Source organism: Schizophyllum commune, assembly GCF_000143185.2.
Source record: "Schizophyllum commune H4-8 unplaced genomic scaffold SCHCOscaffold_19, whole genome shotgun sequence".
Lineage (NCBI taxonomy): Eukaryota > Fungi > Basidiomycota > Agaricomycetes > Agaricales > Schizophyllaceae > Schizophyllum > Schizophyllum commune.
In genome coordinates, this window is record NW_026089556.1 from 28,405 (window position 1) to 47,297 (window position 18,893).

Sequence of the window (18,893 nt, forward strand, 5' to 3'; positions counted from 1 at the left end):
CGCCCTTTATGCCATTCAATGTGCAAGGTTGGCACGCATGGACCTCTCTCATGTGCATCACCTCTTTTATGCGATCTCTTCGATGCTTATTCGCTGCTTCTGCGCTCACTTCTCGTCGATCTACTTGCAGCCCAGCGCTGGTGGCCACCACTCGCCTCATCTACGCTGTCGACTGCTACGAAGCCCACTCACCACACTCACCATTACCAGTGGACCTGTCCTCGTGCATACTTGCTCTGCTTTCCCTAGTTAGCTGCCGCCCCCATGGTCGCAGCGTCTCGAAAACGAACAGTGGACGGCCCTTCTGAGGTAAGCGCTTCGTCAGGCGCGGAAGTCTGTCTGGCTAATAAGAAGGCTCAACATGTCGGTGCCGTTAAGGTCAGGGTGGTGGAGTCCGCCGCCTCTGTGCTTTTCCAGGAGGAGCTACAACGCGCGAAAGAGGAGTTAGCCACGCTCAAGGAGAGTTCGCGGCTCGGTGAAGAAAACATCCGGCTGTGCAACGATATCATCTCGAGAAGCGAGGTATGCCTATCATATTGGAAACAGGCGTTCTCGAGCATTGAGCGACATAATATGAGCAGAATGCATCGGCTACGGCTTCTGAAACGGCTTTAGTGAGTGATTCGTGCGCCATCTCAAAACTTCTGACGTTGTTAATACTGGACAGATCGCTGCACTGCGTAGTGTTCTTGGACCTTCTGCCTTGAGTTCGACTCCATTTTCGTACCCGGAGCATCAGGGTCTGTCGACGGAACCTCATATACCCTATGACGAGCTCTTGGAATTGCACGTACGTAGAAACGGCCATACATACGAGATCAACGCTGACAGAGACGGCCAGGTCGGGAATCAGAAGTCTCTGGATTCGTTGATTTCGCTGAATGGTACACTGCAAGAAGAGCGTAGGAAGCACATACGTGATATCGAGCTCCTTCGTGCGAAGCTAGAAGTCCGTACATCGAAGTCGACAGAGGACAAGTCAATCCAGTGCTTCCATAGGGAGATATCAAAGCCGGGAAGCTCGTCCCCACGCACCCCGGTTAGTCGGACGATACATGCTACGTCAACATCTGACCTTTTCTCAGCCTCAAATTCCTCTAACTGTTCATCATCGCGCGGTTCTAACACTGAACAAGGAAATCGAGGGCTTGAAACGAGAGAGGGACCGCGCCCAGTCGAAATCCGATGCGACTGTGAAAGACTTCAAGGTAGGAAGATACTGACACCGGCCTTCGCTGATCTATTCTCTTTCTAGATATACAAAGCCGGGGTCGTACAGCAAAACCGCGAGCGAAACAAGGCTTCGCAAAGTTTCTTAGTAAGCGCGCAGCTCAAGGTTGCGCATTCTGTTGACGCACCCTGTTGTAGACTGATCTGCGCCGCAAAATCATGTCGGTGCTACATGTCGGACACATTCCGCATCATATTGCGATATCACCAATACAAGTACGTTGGTTTATAACGAGTCATCATTGACGTTGACATGGCAACAGACGGGGGACGTTGAGGATATGAAGGTCGGTCTCGCATCCGGCGTGCGTCTTTGAAACTAATTGACTGCAGTCGAATATACATGGCATGCTGATGTGCATGTTCAAACACTTCGATCTGCAGAAGAGGGGAAACTCCCAACGGCCAATATGCCACACTGACGAGGTACGTCAATGACTTCCGGCCAACTCTTCGTGGACCGACCGGACTCCAGTTGCCTGAGCATTTCGCGAACTTGCAAATCGCTGAGGATGCCGAGATGATCGTGGACGAAGTCATGGCTCGGGACAAGCTAGTATGGATTACATGCGGTGAACACACGCTAGGCACTCAGACAAACCCGCAGGACTTAACGCCGTCCGCGGCGACCGCCGCGAACCCTCAGGCACCTCCTTCAAATTTGCTGACGGTACAGACACACCTAATCCCGTCGGCCGTGATCGCAACTCATAACAGGCCACATAGGTCCGCGCGTTGGACGCAGCCATGGAGGGAGTTATTCGGGATTTGGAACATGGTCAGGCGTCGGAGGGGAATGAGAATGGCATAGACTCTCCTCAGGTTCTCAACAAAGCGAGTGGGGTCAATTGAGTGTTTCATCAACTAACTCAGGGTTCAACAGCTCGACGAGGACGTAGTCACTCTCCTACATGACCCAGTACCAATGCAGGAAGGGAATATCGTGAGTTTATATACCAGCAGCGCGGATACAAGCCAAACGAGTAACCAGATTCTCGGTATGACATCGCTTAAAGGGCAAGAGGTGAGGCAAGCTACATCACGCGTACAGTGATCGTCAAGCCGCTAACAAGAAGAATAGCAAGTGGGCGGCGCCGAGGTGGTTCGGGAATGGGAAGCTTTGCGGGAGACAGCTGGCAAGGTGGGCTTTAAGCGCAACAAATGCGGCCCGAGTGACATGTATTTGGTAGGAGCTCGAACGCGTCAACCAGGAAATCCTCAACGCACAAAAGGTAGTAATGTCTTGGTTGATTGTGACCTGCGTACCGGCTCACAAAGTGGATGCAGGCGAAGGACGAGGCGAACGCAACCGCCGCAGCGGTGAGGAAGCAGGAGCTCTCGCTACAGCCATTTTGCTGACTGCGTGACAGAGCATCCGCGTGGCCACCGCGCAAGTGGAGGAAGCGCAGAGGGTACGCGCCTGAGCGATGGTGCAGACAGAGAGCTTACGATATGGACAGCGGCTTCGCGAGGTCGAGGAGGAGATTGAGAACCGGGCGGCTTCGGTGGAAAACGCCAACCGGGTGAGCCGTGATGGCTATGCATTTGACGCTGACTGATGTGCATTCCATAGGAGCTGGAGCGCGTCCACAAGGACATGCAGAAGGTATAGTTATTTCAGGTCTAGTCTGATGCGCTCGCGACCGAATCCATTCAATGCAGGCCAAGGACGAGGCCGATGCTTCCGCCGCAGCGGTAAGAGATCGGGCTCTCGCTGCCGCAGCTCGGTCGCTGACAGAGGGACAGAGCTCCCGCGAGGCCACGGCGCAGGAGGAGGATGCCAGGAGGGTACGCGCCCGGGCGATGGTGCAGACAGAGAGCTTACGATATGGACAGCGGCTTCGCGAGGTCGAGGAGGAGATTGAGGACCGGGCGGCTTCGCTTGAAGACGCCAACCGGGTGAGCCGTGGTGACTATGACTACCCGTTCGCTGATGAGCATCCTGTAGGAGTTGAATCGCGTCCGCCAGGACATTCTCGATGCGCAGAAGGTACGCTGAGCAGAGTCAAATTCGGCGAGCGCACCTAGTGACGAACTCGACTCAGGCTCAGGAAGAGGCTCAGGCGTCCAGCGGAGCCGCCCAGGCGGTGAGATCCCGGACCCTCGATGCATGAGTGACGGGTCGCTGACAGTGAGACAGAGCTCCCGCGAGGCCACGGCGCAGGTGCAGGATGCGAGGAGGGTACGCGCCCGGGCGATGGTGCAGACAGAGAGCTTACGATATGGACAGCGGCTTCGCGAGGTCGAGGAAGAGATTGAGAACCGGGCGGCTTCGGTGGAAAACGCCAACCGGGTGAGCCGTGATGGCTATGCATTTGACGCTGACTGATGTGCATTCCATAGGAGCTGGAGCGCGTCCACAAGGACATGCAGAAGGTATAGTTATTTCAGGTCTAGTCTGATGCGCTCGCGACCGAATCCATTCAATGCAGGCCAAGGACGAGGCCGATGCTTCCGCCGCAGCGGTAAGAGATCGGGCTCTCGCTGCCGCAGCTCGGTCGCTGACAGAGGGACAGAGCTCCCGCGAGGCCACGGCGCAGGAGGAGGATGCCAGGAGGGTACGCGCCCGGGCGATGGTGCAGACAGAGAGCTTACGATATGGACAGCGGCTTCGCGAGGTCGAGGAGGAGATTGAGGACCGGGCGGCTTCGCTGGAAGACGCCAACCGGGTGAGCCGTGATGACTATGACTACCCGTTCGCTGATGAGCATCCTGTAGGAGTTGAATCGCGTCCGCCAGGACATTCTCGATGCGCAGAAGGTACACTGAGCAGAGTCAAATTCGGCGAGCGCACCTAGTGACGAACTCGACTCAGGCTCAGGAAGAGGCTCAGGCGTCCAGCGGAGCCGCCCAGGCGGTGAGATCCCGGACCCTCGATGCATGAGTGACGGGTCGCTGACAGTGAGACAGAGCTCCCGCGAGGCCACGGCGCAGGAGGAGGATGCCAGGAGGGTACGCGCCCGGGCGATGGTGCAGACAGAGAGCTTACGATATGGACAGCGGCTTCGCGAGGTCGAGGAGGAGATTGAGGACCGGGCGGCTTCGCTTGAAGACGCCAACCGGGTGAGCCGTGATGACTATGACTACCCGTTCGCTGATGAGCGTCCTGTAGGAGTTGAATCGCGTCCGCCAGGACATTCTCGATGCGCAGAAGGTACGCTGAGCAGAGTCAAATTCGGCGAGCGCACCTAGTGACGAACTCGACTCAGGCTCAGGAAGAGGCTCAGGCGTCCAGCGGAGCCGCCCAGGCGGTGAGATCCCGGACCCTCGATGCATGAGTGACGGGTCGCTGACAGTGAGACAGAGCTCCCGCGAGGCCACGGCGCAGGAGGAGGATGCCAGGAGGGTACGCGCCCGGGCGATGGTGCAGACAGAGAGCTTACGATATGGACAGCGGCTTCGCGAGGTCGAGGAGGAGATTGAGGACCGGGCGGCTTCGCTTGAAGACGCCAACCGGGTGAGCCGTGGTGACTATGCATTTGACGCTGGCTGATGTGCATTCCATAGGAGCTGGAGCGCGTCCACAAGGACATGCAGAAGGTATAGTTATTTCAGGTCCAGTCTGATGCGCTCGCGACCGAATCCATTCAATGCAGGCCAAGGACGAGGCCGATGCTTCCGCCGCAGCGGTAAGAGATCGGGCTCTCGCTGCCGCAGCTCGGTCGCTGACAGAGGGACAGAGCTCCCGCGAGGCCACGGCGCAGGAGGAGGATGCCAGGAGGGTACGCGCCCGGGCGATGGTGCAGACAGAGAGCTTACGATATGGACAGCGGCTTCGCGAGGTCGAGGAGGAGATTGAGGACCGGGCGGCTTCGCTGGAAGACGCCAACCGGGTGAGCCGTGATGACTATGACTACCCGTTCGCTGATGAGCATCCTGTAGGAGTTGAATCGCGTCCGCCAGGACATTCTCGATGCGCAGAAGGTACGCTGAGCAGAGTCAAATTCGGCGAGCGCACCTAGTGACGAACTCGACTCAGGCTCAGGAAGAGGCTCAGGCGTCCAGCGGAGCCGCCCAGGCGGTGAGATCCCGGACCCTCGATGCATGAGTGACGGGTCGCTGACAGTGAGACAGAGCTCCCGCGAGGCCACGGCGCAGGAGGAGGATGCGAGGAGGGTACGCGCCCGGGCAATGGTGCAGACGGAGAGCTTACGATATGGACAGCGGCTTCGCGAGGTCGAGGAGGAGATTGAGGACCGGGCGGCTTCGCTGGAAGACGCCAACCGGGTGAGCCGTGATGACTATGACTACCCGTTCGCTGATGAGCATCCTGTAGGAGTTGAATCGCGTCCGCCAGGACATTCTCGATGCGCAGAAGGTACGCTGAGCAGAGTCAAATTCGGCGAGCGCACCTAGTGACGAACTCGACTCAGGCTCAGGAAGAGGCTCAGGCGTCCAGCGGAGCCGCCCAGGCGGTGAGATCCCGGACCCTCGATGCATGAGTGACGGGTCGCTGACAGTGAGACAGAGCTCCCGCGAGGCCACGGCGCAGGTGCAGGATGCGAGGAGGGTACGCGCCCGGGCGATGGTGCAGACAGAGAGCTTACGATATGGACAGCAGCTTTGCGAGGTCGAGGAGGAGATTGAGGACCGGGCGGCTTCGCTTGAAGACGCCAACCGGGTGAGCCGTGGTGACTATGCATTTGACGCTGGCTGATGTGCATTCCATAGGAGCTGGAGCGCGTCCACAAGGACATGCAGAAGGTATAGTTATTTCAGGTCCAGTCTGATGCGCTCGCGACCGAATCCATTCAATGCAGGCCAAGGACGAGGCCGATGCTTCCGCCGCAGCGGTAAGAGATCGGGCTCTCGCTGCCGCAGCTCGGTCGCTGACAGAGGGACAGAGCTCCCGCGAGGCCACGGCGCAGGAGGAGGATGCCAGGAGGGTACGCGCCCGGGCGATGGTGCAGACAGAGAGCTTACGATATGGACAGCGGCTTCGCGAGGTCGAGGAGGAGATTGAGGACCGGGCGGCTTCGCTTGAAGACGCCAACCGGGTGAGCCGTGGTGACTATGACTACCCGTTCGCTGATGAGCATCCTGTAGGAGTTGAATCGCGTCCGCCAGGACATTCTCGATGCGCAGAAGGTACGCTGAGCAGAGTCAAATTCGGCGAGCGCACCTAGTGACGAACTCGACTCAGGCTCAGGAAGAGGCTCAGGCATCCAGCGGAGCCGCCCAGGCGGTGAGATCCCGGACCCTCGATGCATGAGTGACGGGTCGCTGACAGTGAGACAGAGCTCCCGCGAGGCCACGGCGCAGGAGCAGGATGCGAGGAGGGTACGCGCCCGGGCGATGGTGCAGACGGAGAGCTTACGATATGGACAGCGGCTTCGCGAGGTCGAGGAAGAGATTGAGAACCGCGTGGCCTCGCGGGAGACTCCCAACAAGGTGGGCTGGCCCGCTCGCCGACTTCGCCTTACTTGACATGTGTTTTTAGGACTGCATGCGCATTCATGAGGCTAAGGCATGGCCCTCCTTGATCGATTGCGACGTGCGCACCTTTTCACGCATTATATCCAGGTCAAGGAAGAGCAGGCGTACGCTATCGCGGAGTTAGATGCAACCCCTCGATGCACCGACAAGGATATCCAAACCCAAAGGCCGTTGTCGGAGGTCGCTGGCGAGGTGAATTGACCTGCTTGCGGCTCTCGTGTGGCTGATCAGCGATGCCAGCAGTACAAGCGGCTCAATCTGTTACCTGTAAATGCGCTGGAGGTCTGTAATGCACTGCTGATTCTCGATTCCGTGTACTCATTACTCCAACGGCTTCATCAGCAAGCCAGGGGCTGTCCTCAGATGCGTCGTTCATCTCTCAAGAACGACGAACAGGTAGCGGCGATGCTGTTGGCTGTTTTCCTGGGTGCATGTTTACAAGTTCATCAGACCCTTCCAGAGCGCGGTTCGCACCTCAGCCCCGCGGAAGTGGTAGGTTATCAATTGTGCTATGATCATGGATCATGACTATTACAGGAAATTGAGAAGATTCGTGCGAAGATTCTTGCTGCGCAGACGGTGGGTCGTCTATCATTCGTGCAGCGAAGGTGTTGACGCTGGCCCTAGGATCTACTTTCACTCCCTTCCCGTGATGTGACCAGTGTTCCTACTTTGACCGGATTTCAGGTGACATGATACCCATCTATACTCCTCATTCATTCACGCGCAGCAGGACCTCGATCGTGTCAGCACCGTCAATGCACCAGCGCGAGAGCAAGGAAGTGCGTCAATGGCCAGGCGGATCAAGCATTCAGGCTCCATCGACGATATTCTGGATGTACGTCGTCGTTTGTCCTCATTGGTTCCGCGTATAGACTGATCCTGAACAGGGATTCGATGGAATTCGGATCAAAGGCGAGGTCAGTCGTTCTTGCGGCTCGTACCATCAGTCATCGACTAATCATGCCCAGAGTGCTGTAATGAGTCATCTTGCTTGCACATGGCTATCATTCTGAGCGTCTCCGTCCAGGACGAAAGATTGGGGACAGCGCCCACCGCAGAGAACCTATCTGTCAGGCGTCTTCTTTTCCGATTTGTCTCCCTGTCTGATTTGGCCTTCAGTTCCATCGCGGGCCGACCTTGCAGCCTGCGAAAAGTGATGTTAGAGATGATGGCCCTGCACCTTGGGGTCATTTCACGCCCACGCACGAAGCCAAGCGACCATCCACGTCTTGCCAGCCGATCAACGAGCCCCCTGTTGGGCAAGGCACGTTGCCTGTGAACCGTCGTTCCCAATTGTCCCACATGTCGCAGAGTTCTGTGTCCTCGGCCCGCACCAAAACTACTCGAGATCGCGGCGTCGTCTCGGGCGTTAGAAATGCGCCCAAAGTTAGTCATGTCGTGGATCGGAGTCTGCCCCACTTACATCTGCTTTCGATCTGCCAGAGCGTTGTACCCAAGGTCAAGCGTTCGACGTGTGTCGAAGCAAGCTCCGTCGGAGGCTGCCGTAGCGATAAAGTAAGTGGCGGCTATTCTCCTTCTGCCTATTCGACCGAGTCTGTCCCTAATGACATAACACAGAAGTCGGACAAGAATTTTGCGGCATGTCAACTTTGAATTGCATTGAAAGTGTATTGACGAGCATATAGGAGGGAGCTGCCATGTCCTCCACAGCTCGCGGGACGGCCGTTGTACAACAATCGAGCAACTTGACCGAAGCTTTCATACGCAAGAAAGCCTTGAAAGACGCGAAGGTCATCACGCAAATGCAAGCAGCCAGAGCCGCTCGACCAGCCGTGAGTGGCAATATGCGATTTCAGTCAATCGCATCGTATACTAATGGCTGCCCCAGCACACGCAACGCTGAAGGTTGGTTCGTAATGTGACAAGCCTCGCGCTGCCTTGTTGATATCTCAGCACTTACGTCGCGCGTTATGTAGCCCGCCGGTCCGAACGTTTTCTGCTGTTCTTCAGATCAATATATACGGTCCATGCCGCGATACACTATAGAACGACATCTAAGTCCAGCTATCGTAAGCGTCATCGACAGCTATCGTTAGAAGCTGTGTCTGAGGAGCCGCGAATGGCAAGACACCGACGGGAAGTTGAACGCTCAGTCTGTCGTTCGATCTGATTCAGCGGTCGTTTTCCACCATAAATCCCCGTGTTGCAGACGATTTGACTATCAAGTACGCATACTGCGACTTAGAAATGGCGTATATGCCCAGGGCTGCTACTACACTCCGCCTTTCCACGAGATGGTGCCGCATCAGTCATGCGCGCGGGACCGAGGGGTAAACGGCCACGTGATCTGTTCAACTCTTCGCGCCGAACTGTCATGATAACAAAACCGGTTATATGGAGAGATGCGTCTGCCTGAGTCGAACGTGGATGAATTCATGGAAGCGCTGGCAGGTTGGTCGGCCAAGTTAGAATAGACGACCACACACGGACTCAAAGGGCGCTATTTACGCCGCCAGCTCTTCAACCACCCGGGCGCTCTTCACTATGACCTGGTGCATACTGAATAGGTTGAGTAAGCCCTTCCAGCTTATACGCCGAACTTTTCATTTCTGCGTGACCAAGCATAGATCCCCTACCCGCACTATCTCAGCAGTAGCAAGGAGCGCGCACGGGATTCGAAATTCCTGAAGTACTCGCTGATGCAATCTCACACAAGGTCCTAGCAGTCTGACGCGGCCGAAGGGATATAATCTGGTGCTTGGCTTCATATGATGGATGTAATTCGGCAGCTTGATAATAGTGGCCGAATTACCCTTACCCCGCAACGCAGAGCAGCCCTCGGTCCTATACGTCAGAAGTTCGGATTTTCTTCCTTCCCGTGCATCCTTCCGATGGAATCCAGACGCATACGTCGTCAACAGATATTCAATGCGAGTTTCTTTCATATTTCACCGTCGATATGCGTATGGAAAACTACTGTCCGTGAAAGCGAGCTCGACAAGTTCAAGGTCGAAAGTCATTTTCCCACTAATCCTCGGCTCTATTCCTCTTCCTTGGACGTCGGTCTGCGTTGCCACCCTCTGCAGGGCCTTCTAAATTCCGTAAGAGGCCCGGCAACGAAGATTGTCCTGTACGAATATCAGTACGTGCCAGGCTCGTCGAGTGGCTAACTCAACGTACTCGTTGCCATGCCGGCAGAACGCGTTCGTGTAGCACTAGTTGCCTGCGAAGGATCAACAGGAGGCTCAGGACATTCATGAGATCGCAAAATTACCTCTGTGTCATTGTTTGAGGCATCGGCAAAGCGGGAAGCCCGCCGAGTCGCAACGCCTGTTCGCTTGCGCGAGCGCCTTTTGCTCCCATCCGATGTAGCTGCATCTCGATCGGCTTGCAGGAGAACCGGATCATTGTCGAGTGGTGTCCATCCAAGCAGTGGTTCTACGCAACGGCGAAGGTCAACCTGAGGACCAGGAATTTGCCACCGACTATGATCGTCGGAGTCCTGAAAAAGGTACGACTCTCGGATGGGTTGGATATCGGGAAGTTGGGGTATAGCTGCTTGATCTGCGACCAGGCCCTCGGTAAGCTCAGGTGGCACGAGCTCCTTCAAAACGGTAATGCAAACAAGTTGAGCGAGACGGTCGACATTGCCGCAAACCCATCTTCCCCCATCATTCCGCAGCCGTCGCAAGAACTTCTGGGCAGGCTCGTCGTTGCGTTTCCCGACCCGATCCTCGATGCTGTCAGCATGAATATACTTGCGGGGCCATAGGACCATGAGGCACAGCGCAATCAAGGGCTTGCGAAAGAACACTGGACGAGATTATATCAGACTCTGCAGCAGCGATGGGAAGTATGACTGACCACAACCCTCTTTGACTCGTGCCGGGAGGGAAGCTGCCATGAAAATGAGCATGAGCTGAGCATAGGCGTGATCGTGGTTCGTAGCCGTGCGGCTAGTATGCTTCTCAAAGGCTCGGCAAAGCTCCATGTGGTGAAGCGAATCCCAGTTCACGTAGTGCTTTCCAGCGGTGACGGTATGCAGGGGTGTATAGACGGTATGGCCCTTGCCCGGTGGCTGGATTCTGTGATAAGTTAGTCAGCTTCTGAGACGTAAGACAGCATGACATACGGACATTCTATCGCCTTCTTGAACTACGATAATGCAACCTCGTATCTTGCGATCACCATCCACGGAAAAGTCTTCCCGGCCCGCACCATCGTCTGTTTGCTGAGGCCTATGTGCACGCCTCGGGACACCAAGGACAACGCTCTTTTGCCCTTGTATCAACATGGCTCGAGTCGCGTTCGAAGGCGGGCAGTATTCCGTGGCTAGCCATAGTTTGGCTCCCGGGCCTCGGACTTCGAAGGTTGTCCCTAATCCCGATGCGTCGATATGACCGAACGTGACGAAACCGCCCTGATGGGCAAGATGCCAGTCGAAAGTACGGCCATGGTCTGCTGGACGAAATTCGTAATCGAGGTTGCCGATCGCATGGGACACGGTAAAGACTTCCAGATGTCCGTCGGACAGATAGCTGAAGAGAATAAGTATCGGTGCTTCGCTTCGCTGGCGGATGACATACGTGGTAATGGGATCATGCTGCAAGTATCCCCCAGGAATATCGAGAATGGCGCGGATGTGCTTGTCGCTGTTGATCTCTTCAATAAATTGTCGAAGTGGTCGCTCAACGTATGGCTCCGGTGGTCCCGCTGCTTCTCCCGTTTGCGAGCCCGTAGCCTCAGTATCGGATACCTCTTCGTCGACACTGTCGTCTGCAATGGCATCTGTAGGGTCTGGGTCTTCTTCGGGCGGCGGGTTGGCCTTCATGCGTAGTTCCATGTCTGCGAGGGGCGTGAATTTGCCTGTCGAGAGCCTACATATCGAAGAATGGCTCACCGTGTGCCTGACGATTCACGTCTAACGCAGCCCCAACGACCCCTTTTCCTAGTTCACTCGAGAAATATTGCAGATTCATCGTAGGATGCTCCGAACAGTCCGGAAGAGGTATGAACTTCTTTCCTGCACCTCGCACAACGACCCAATGTCCCTCCGCTTGCGCAGATACTATTTTCTCCATCACGAGGGCCGAGTTGCTAGGGTCCCAATCCAGAAAGACGACCATATCCGTGTCTTCCGCACGCGGAAAAGTCGCCATAGCCCTCACCATCGCCTCGTCCTAGTCACGTAAATTCGGATGCGAGAACCATACGGAAAGCAAGACGCACGAAGTCGAACTTAGTACCCGGAAGCACTGGTAGACGGGTGGTAACTCCGGCAGCCCAGTTGATGATGGGACTCGCCCAAAGATTCGTGGCATCTGACGCCAAGTCGAGATAAGTAGTCCTTTCAGATGGAGGTAGCATTTCAATGTCCTGGAGATCGCTCTTCGGAGTTGCCTGTCCGCGAGCCATACCCTCTGGCGAGACAGGTTGCACGTTGTCGTCAATGTGGTTCAGAGGCTCCTCCGGCGTCAGCTGATCCGGGACGGATTCGCCTACGGGGCCAGCACAGCGGTCTGTAGAGTATAGAGTGGAAGGGGCTCTGTCCAATGGGGGATCTGCGCTTCGTCGAGCTGCTAAACCAGTGAGTACGGCAAATGATATTAGAGAATAGGAGACGCACGTGGGCTGTGCGGGGTCATCCCTGAGCCCCCTTCACAGACCGCTGTAGGACCTTCAGGTGTGGCATTCTGTGAAGAGTTGTGTCCAAGAGATTCACTATTCTCGAGAGCGCCCGTCGATGAAGTTGGAACCGATTGAGCGGTACTGGCGCGCACTTGCAGACGAAGTGCCTCGATCAGGGACTCCAGTTCTCGTATTCGCTCCGCATCGCGGATGCCCGCGTCCTGCGCTTCCTTGAGCTGCGCGCTGAGCTTCTTATTGTCACGAACACGCTTGCTAGCAAAAATGGTGAATGAGGAACCACCTGCGCGAACATGGGCATTACTTGGACTGTCTTTTGGCTATTTCCTGCTTGCTTTGGTATGATGTGTCCTGAGGAGTTTGTGGCAGAGGATCATCGTTGTATACTGGAGGTTTGGCGACGACAAACCTGCAACGGCCGCCCATGATAAAACGAGGAAAGAATTCCTTACATGGTAATCGCCTTCGAGGATATCGCTTACGTAATATTCAAATCACGTGTGTGGATCAGGTAGCGCGGCGTTGTGGCCGGTACTTACTTCTATGTTCCCAATGTATGCGAATGGATAGTACCTATTGGTATGAAAGTGCTTCTTGCATTCATGGGCTTCGCGGTTATACAGAATACTCCTTAGGCACCTAGGTTTTGTCGACTTAGCTGTATTAATTCGAGTATTTCCTGGGGCTTCGGCGGCTTGTTCTTAGAGCTTAGGAATGTCTAACAGAAGGTTCTGTGTCCTTTGCTGCGTAGGTAAATCTGGTAGACAGGTCTAAGTCAGAACTTGTAAAACAGATCCTTCTAGTCACTTTTGCCAGTAGATAATTCTGATAATTAAAGAGTCTTGAGCATGTTCTAAGTCTAGAACTTTGAGAGTCAAGGTAGCTGGCTGGTATTACTGACCAGTGCTGCATCTTACAAAGCATTTTATGCTGCTCTTGTTCAGTACAGTGCAGTAAATGTCAGCTTACCAGACAATTCAGCCATATAGACAGTGATTTCGAGACAACCATGGTGTGTGAAGAAATTGCGACTATAATACAATACAGGTGTACGCGACTGGGATCAAGAATGGATATACAAAAAAAAAGGCCACGGCGGCAGCGGGGAGTTCACCTACTTGCGTCCGTCCTTTCCCTTCGATGCGCGCCTCGCCTTCAACCGCTCAAGGGCGGCCGCACGCGAAGTACCCTCATCCTCGTCGGCCTGCTCGTCCTGCTCCTCAGGATCACCGCCCTCGTCGTCGTCGTTGTTGCTCAACTCGGCATTGTGGCGCGGCACGCAACCAAGGGAAGCTTCAAAAGCATCCCACGGAGCCCAGAGACGGAGCAACGAGTTTGGGCCGGGGCGGTTGATGTCGGTCGACGTGACATGGGGGGCGTTGTCGGCGCCGTCGCCTCCGTCAGATTCATCCTCGCGCACCAAGCCGTCGTCGCGCTCGCCCTTCCAGTATGCCTGCCATTTGATGCGCGAGTCCTCGCCGTTGTTGCGGTCCTGCTGGTAGCGAAGGGACTGGCCCCATCGAATGAAAGTCGTAGGCCGAGGATTCGCCACGCGCGCTGAGGGAGGGGGCCGAGGAGACTGGACGATGGGGTTGTTCTCGAGCATGAAGTGTGGCAAAACAGCATACTCGCGGGGAAGGGGGACGAGGGCGGGTACGCCAGACCCGAGGAGCCAGCCGAGCGCCGCCTCGTTTGTCAGCCCACGCCGGTTGCTCTCAGCCTCGGCGCGCCTGCGATAGTTGACCATCGCGGTGACGACGCTGCTCCACGTACGCCCTCTGGGCTTCCGCTTCATGCCCTCCATCGGCATGTTGTTGCGAAGGACTTCCGGCCAGTTGACCAGGCAGATGCCTAAGCGATACGCGATGTCCGGCCACGAGTTTCGAGGGAATTGTCGGGGCTCAACGGCGGTATGCCGGGAGGACAGGCGCTGGTTGGCCATGTAGTAGATCGCACCTAGCGTAGCAAGAAGTCAGTATAATAGGCAAATGAATGCAAAGGAGGACAACTTACCCAGATCCCATCGCAAAAGCTCGTACAGTATACGAAGGTACTCATCGCTCTTGTTCTGGTTGGGGTCCAGGTCCCAGTTGCGTTCGGGAAACCAGCCCAGCTCGTGCTCCGAAGGAGGGCCCGCATCGACCTCCCCGTCCTCTCGCAGGCCGCGAAGCCTCAAGTCGCATGCACTGCAAGTCATTAGAACCACAAGCGAGGGTGGGGAAAGGCCAGCACATACCGAAGTAGGGTCGACATCTGATTCAGACCCTCAGAGAAGTTGCCTGAGTAGCGACGCAGGAGCTCTTGATAGACGGCGCCGCCACCAAACATTGCCGAATTAGCCTTCGCGTGGAGGTCGACGATGTACCCTACGACTGCCACGCCGTTGTTGAGGTTCGCAGCCAGTGCAAGTCTGGAGAACTGTTGGGCGAGGCTGTCGATCTGCCGCTGCCGCTGCCTCGTCGTCGCGTTTTGAATGATGTGCTCGTCGAGCTGCACACAGAAGTCGTACTCCTTCTTGAAGTGGCGCATGGCGTCCTCGTGAGAAGGGTTGCTACCGAGCGCTGCAACCTTCTCGCGGTAGGCGGCTTCCATCTGGGCTCTGCGTTCATCGGCGGACACTGAAAGGGAGGTGAGTCAGAGGCGGTCATTACAATCAAGGAAAGGCAAGACTTCACATACCAGATGGATCAGGAGGATTGGTGGCGGCCCAGTATCTTCGAAATACATTAGCGCGCTGCCATCGTCGCGCATGCGCGCTGTCGGAGTGCATCCAACCAGCAATGCGGAAGACCAGCTCGGGGGGCTTGTTCGTCTCCTGCGCGATGGAGAGGAGCCCTAGCGTATACTCGATGCCAAGCTCCTCGGCTCGACGCCGGGCATCGTCGGGGAGGCGACCCGCGGAGTATGAGTGAGCTGAGCCCGGCTCTTCGCAAAGAACATTCTCCGCGTTCTCCTCCCTTACGCGTCGCACACGTTCGCGCCGAGTCTCGCGCGGCGCAGATGTGCCGGGCGCATCGCGACGGGTTGAAGGGCCGGGGGCGGTCGGGTCGGTGTCCTCAAACGAAATGAGGTCATCCAGATCTGGAAGCGGGGCGTCGTCGTCGAGGTAGTCGCCAGGCGCAAAAAGGCCGGGCATGTCGAGCGGCATTTCGGGAACTGGCTCATCCACATCCTCGACAGGCAGCGCCCTCCCTTTCCCTTTGTCGCGCTTTGGGTTGGGGTTCCCGCCATTGTCGTCGGCGCCAGAGTCGGGCGGCGGGGCCTTCTCCTTCCCTTTTCCCTTGTGTGGCTTCGGCGGCGCCTTCTTGCCATTGCTGGCGTCGCCGCCGTCCTCGGGAGGGGGCGCCTTGCCCTTGCCCTTCAGATCCTGCCGAGCGCCGCGCGAAGGGTGGCCAGCATCATCCCCAGGCGCCCCGGGTCCGCGCGCACGCGACGGTCCAGCCTCGGCATGGGAGGAAGCTTGCCGCTCAGCGGGTGATGGGCGTGCAAGTGGTGGGCGGCTGCTGCCAGAAGGCCGCGAGGCTGCGGCCCTCTCTCCACTCCCACCTCCATCCTCCTGCGCTTTCGCCTTCGCTTTGCCCTTCCCCTTCCCACCCCCCTCCCCGTCCCCCTTCCCCCTCCCCTTCCCCTTCCCCTTCCCCTTCCCCTTCCCATCTGAGCCCGTGTGCTCGCCATCGACCTCCATGGCTTCCCCGCCCATCTCGCTCGTGAACGCGGGTAAGGGGTCGATGGCGGGGCGACGCCTCTTCGTCGACGGGCGAGGTGTCGACGGAGACTCCACGACGGGGCGGAGCCGCTTTTTCTGCTTCGGCTTGGGCGTCGGGGTGATGTAGCCGTCGTCGTCGTCGTCCTCGTCCTCGTCGGGCTCAGCGCCCGATGCATTGGGCGGCTCGAAGTCCGATTGCGACTCCTCGGACGTCGACCCGGGCGGACTGGAGGGTGGGAGCCGGGACGTCCTCACTCCTTGAGCTCTGCGAGGCGCAAGCTGCGGCGCTGCCGTAGACGCCGGCATATCCCTGTACTCCATGGCTTGAACGCCTGTGCTCGATGCAGCCGACGCCCGGCTAACATATGCCGAGCGTCGGGCCAAAGGCCCTCTAACATATGGGGACCCTTGGCCAGGCGTTGGAGATGGGGAGCGACCGCCGCGGACGATCTCGGCATAGGAAGGGGAGTCGGGGCGATGCCCGCGCGTACGTTCCTGCTGAAGCACCTGGGTAAGCAGAGATTTACACCCTACTAAGGGTGGACATACCTGCCCCTGCGATGCCCGGGCATTGCGCTCGACTTCCTCGGCGACGCCGGCCTCGTCAACATCCATCTCCTGGTCCCCCGCCTCCTCCTGCAGACGTACGTTAGCACCCGGGACGCAAAAAAAGGCGCAAAAACATACCGAGGCCCCTCCAGCGCCAACCCCATCAACGTCCATCCCGTGGTCTTCCTCCGCGTCCTGCGTAGGTAAGTCAGCCGTCGGAGCGTAGGTATGATATAGAAGGACGCAAGGAAACCCACCGAGGCCTTCCGAGCGGTCGCCTTCTTTTTGTTCTGGCCGCGCGAGGCGGCGGATGGAGCCTTCGAGGTAGTGCGCGCCTCCAACTTCTTCGAGCCGCCTTTGGCGGAAAAGACTTCCGCGCGCCTTCCGTTGAGCTGAAATAATGTAAGTACGCCTCGCCGGCTGCGAAAATGGATGCACTCACTCTCCCGGAGCGGCGGGGCTGCTCCTGCTCATCTGCAGATGCTTGCGCGCCATCATCTACCTCGCCTGCAGCCTCGACGCCGCCGAGGCGGGCGCTGCGACGGGGAGGAGGGGTGGCGGGTGTCGGGTCCACGTCAACATCCATAGGTTCTGGCTCAGGAGCTGGGCCGTTGCGTCCATCGTCCTGGTCGGAGCCTGCGTTTGCCGGCGTACGAGGGCGAGCGCCAGGCGCGCGTGTCGTGCGAGACGCGTTGGGCGCCTTCTTCGAGGGCTGCTTGTTGTTGCGCTTTCCGACCATTGGGCGAGAGGAGTTCTGGGCGAAAGTTCGGGGCGGTGGCGATGGTAGAGGGAGGAAAGACCTAAGTTCTGGCATCTCCGTAAGTTTCCGGAGGGTTGAGAGGGAGCGAACCGGCTCACCGTGGCTCGCAAAAACAGCCCCCTGAAAGCCGAACACGATCTCGAGCTGAGAGTGCCCTGTAGTTGGCTATTTGCATGGGGGCGGGCGCTCTCGTGTCCCCTAATGGGGAAATCTGCGGGCGGGTATCTCATGCGACTTTTCCGGGGCGATAATACTACCGCGTTTGGTAATTATGTGATGGAAACCGGTAACAAATTTATCGACGTTCGGTACAGAAGTGGCGGTCCGCGCGCAGTATGCGGAACGGCTCCATCAGGAGGCATTTCGAGCAGTAAAGCCGAAAGACGACACAGTACACGTTTTCTGCTGGCACAGGGATGGGGTCTTTCCAGGATGCCTCCAGCATACTGGCGGGGTTGACGGTAGAGCTGCGCATAATGACAGTGTTCTTGTTCCACCGCACCCCGCGCGCCTTGAGAAACTTCCGAGCAGGCCAGAGCTCGAGCCACCCGCCCTCAAGGATGGGAAAGTAAAAGGCGAGGGGCTCCTCGCTGAACTACGTCGCCGCTGAGTTCCACGGCCATCGAAGGGGTGAGAGCGGATGCGCACCTTGTTATAGAAGAAGCAGATGGTTGTTTCTCCTAGAGGGCGATGCGTGAGGGTGATGGCTGGGGGATGCCACACCTTGGCATGAAGCTCCAGGTGTATTTCCCTCTTGAAGGGCGGCTGGGGCACCGGCAGCGCTTCATACCAACTTATGCGAAGGAGCGCGCCGTTAGGCAAGCGGGCGTAGATGGCGATCACGTTGGGGTCGACGGCCTTGGCGACTAGGCGGCGCATGATGTTGCCGGGGATGAAGAGGTCCGAGAAGGTTTTTGCCCGTAGCGTAAGGGTCTGGGGCTTTGTAAAGTCAGTCAAAAGAGGCCAGGAGGAAGGGCGTCCGCGGCGTACCTTGGCGAGATCCGCGCAGACGTGGAAGTATACCATGGTGAGACCTTCATCCGGTATTCCTGACTGCCCGGCAGCCTCTTCCTTCGCCCAAGCGTCCGTGGGGGGCCCGTCGAGGGTGTTCTTGGCCTTGTGTTCCTGCCAGAGCGTGCGGTACGCCCGGCCGAACTTCCAGTGGACGAAGAAGGCGCCTGCGGGGGCTTCCCATTGACCCTCGCGGGTGGTCGACGCTAGATACTTAACGTCGCGCTTCACTCGCTCAAAGAAGTCGGTGGTCGTGCCTGCACGTCGTCAAATGTATTCAAGAGCGGGGGCGACCATCTTTACGCACGCGTTGAGTCTCTCATGTACCCGCCATCCCACAGGGAGTGCAGGAGAAGGCCGACGTTGATGTACGACGTGCGCCCTATCTCGTCGCGGATGCGACCCTCCAAGTCGGCGTAGCGGTAGGTGGAAGGCTTGAGGTTCGACCGAGGGGGCGGCACAGTGACTACGTCCATGGTGGGCGAGTTTAGCCGTGGCGGGAGATGCGCCGCTTGGGGCCTGCACTTTCAATTAGCGGAGTTCGCCGAAATCCTGCGATTTGGAGGCGCACCACATGGAAACCCCCATTAG

General features: G+C 57.4%; 3 protein-coding genes across 3 annotated transcripts; 1 reads left to right on the top strand and 2 right to left on the bottom strand.

Moving 5' to 3' along the window:
* Nucleotides 1–264: 264 nt before the first annotated feature.
* Nucleotides 265–8,552, top strand: SCHCODRAFT_02522034 (uncharacterized protein; the record flags this gene model as incomplete). Its single annotated transcript, XM_050343484.1, has 48 exons — nt 265–522; nt 582–614; nt 668–790; nt 842–1,039; nt 1,086–1,208; nt 1,256–1,318; nt 1,369–1,446; nt 1,494–1,517; nt 1,564–1,656; nt 1,706–1,786; nt 1,838–1,900; nt 1,957–2,073; nt 2,114–2,173; nt 2,222–2,254; nt 2,312–2,371; nt 2,421–2,465; nt 2,518–2,550; nt 2,601–2,642; nt 2,691–2,753; nt 2,804–2,836; nt 2,893–3,018; nt 3,461–3,523; nt 3,574–3,606; nt 3,663–3,788; nt 4,231–4,293; nt 4,343–4,384; nt 4,440–4,481; nt 4,911–5,063; nt 5,113–5,154; nt 5,210–5,251; nt 5,305–5,346; nt 5,395–5,457; nt 5,902–5,934; nt 5,991–6,116; nt 6,165–6,227; nt 6,277–6,318; nt 6,374–6,415; nt 6,469–6,621; nt 6,754–6,858; nt 6,910–6,948; nt 7,009–7,158; nt 7,204–7,245; nt 7,294–7,353; nt 7,397–7,504; nt 7,542–7,586; nt 7,789–8,055; nt 8,113–8,184; nt 8,316–8,552. The coding sequence occupies 48 exons, from the start codon at nt 265–267 to the stop codon at nt 8,550–8,552; spliced, it is 4,044 nt and encodes a 1,347-aa protein (XP_050196903.1).
* A 1,105-nt stretch (nt 8,553–9,657) lies between these two features.
* Nucleotides 9,658–17,270, bottom strand: SCHCODRAFT_01177186 (uncharacterized protein; the record flags this gene model as incomplete). The annotated part of the gene is made up of 16 exons (XM_003025916.2): nt 9,658–9,758; nt 9,811–10,443; nt 10,495–10,708; nt 10,763–11,168; nt 11,217–11,475; nt 11,531–11,810; nt 11,860–12,206; nt 12,257–12,531; nt 13,395–14,232; nt 14,290–14,462; nt 14,513–14,894; nt 14,956–16,477; nt 16,532–16,618; nt 16,670–16,726; nt 16,789–16,923; nt 16,974–17,270. The coding sequence occupies 16 exons, from the start codon at nt 17,268–17,270 to the stop codon at nt 9,658–9,660; spliced, it is 6,006 nt and encodes a 2,001-aa protein (XP_003025962.1).
* Nucleotides 17,271–17,586: 316 nt separating this feature from the next.
* Nucleotides 17,587–18,778, bottom strand: SCHCODRAFT_02673999 (uncharacterized protein; the record flags this gene model as incomplete). The annotated part of the gene is made up of 4 exons (XM_003025917.2): nt 17,587–17,886; nt 17,940–18,224; nt 18,282–18,559; nt 18,610–18,778. 4 exons carry the CDS (start codon nt 18,776–18,778, stop codon nt 17,587–17,589), a joined length of 1,032 nt encoding a protein of 343 aa, XP_003025963.1.
* Between the last annotated feature and the right edge of the window lie 115 nt (nt 18,779–18,893).